Below are 1,134 nucleotides of genomic sequence, written 5' to 3'. Positions count from 1 at the left end.
GATTTAGGGACAAAAACTATCACTAACCAATATGCATGGAACAGTTGGGGAACAATATTAATATATAGATGTATAGGAATGAGAAGAAGGGCATGAAATACACGTATACAGTATACACAGTTCGAGCTTCACATGTAGATGGTTGATTTCTGTTTTTCTCGTTTGAATGCTTTCCCCAACAAAGCACATATAGCCATCTATTTCAAGCCAGACAGTGTCGATGTGACAGCCTCGTAGACCATTAGCCTCATGTACAAATTACCATTGTTGTCTATGGATACGTACCTAATCATCTCAGTGGCATGTGTCATTCTTGCGTCTATAAATAAGAGTGGAACAAGCATAGGTAGAGCACATTCAGATAAAGAGTCAATTAAGAAATAATAGACCACACCACAAGTCTAATACTTTTCCTTAACATGGCTGTTTCACACAACAACCGCATTCTATTACTGGCTTTCGTCATCCTCTGCCTCTTCTCCAACCAAATAATAGGTACTTCTTTTGTCACAGACTGTCAGAACATTAATATTCCCATGTTTCAGTATATATCCTGTTAATTTCTTTCAAGTTTTTTTTTTTATTAATGTTTTGTTTTCATTTTTTTGTGTATGCAGCTCGAACGTTGAAAGAAAAAACCAATATAACTAGTGGGGATGCCAGCACAGTTCAGCATAGTAAGGAATCGCATGCTGAGGTGTTTAAGCCCAAAGACGAGGATGTTAACGTTGGTGGTGATGTGTTCGCAGCGGATTACACTCCAGCCTCCAGAAAACCACCGATTCACAATTAAATACTTGGCAATTTTGGTAAAGAAAGTAGATAGTGCAGAAAAAAAAAATTGTACTCATATTCAAGAATAAGTAAGTTGTGCTTTTTTTGTACAAAGGTTAATTACTATAATAGCTTGAACATAAGGTAATTAATATAAGTATTATCATTTTTTGGCAACAGTGAAACTTTCGGTGTCAACTAAGTGATTGAAATTATCTTCACTTTGTTCGATTTCTTCCTATGTTAAAGATCCTTAAAAAGTGAAAACTACAAAAAGGAAAGGTGATGTTTATGAAGAATTAAACTACAGGATTATTTATTGCTAGACATATGCATGTGTACAGTGTACTACACAAGGTA

General features: G+C 35.2%; 1 protein-coding gene across 1 annotated transcript; it reads left to right on the top strand.

Annotated features, from left to right (window-relative positions):
- Positions 1–362: 362 nt before the first annotated feature.
- Positions 363–830, top strand: LOC114164814. The gene is made up of 2 exons (XM_028049588.1): positions 363–495; positions 618–830. Exons 1-2 carry the CDS (start codon positions 420–422, stop codon positions 791–793), a joined length of 252 nt encoding a protein of 83 aa, XP_027905389.1. The 5' UTR covers positions 363–419; the 3' UTR covers positions 794–830.
- The last annotated feature ends 304 nt before the right edge of the window (positions 831–1,134 follow it).

The sequence above is a fragment of the Vigna unguiculata genome, chromosome 9 (genome assembly GCF_004118075.2).
Source record: "Vigna unguiculata cultivar IT97K-499-35 chromosome 9, ASM411807v1, whole genome shotgun sequence".
In the NCBI taxonomy this organism is placed as follows: Eukaryota; Viridiplantae; Streptophyta; class Magnoliopsida; order Fabales; family Fabaceae; genus Vigna; species Vigna unguiculata.
The sequence above is the reverse complement of the archived record's forward strand: the minus strand, read 5'-3'. Positions and strand labels throughout refer to the sequence as shown.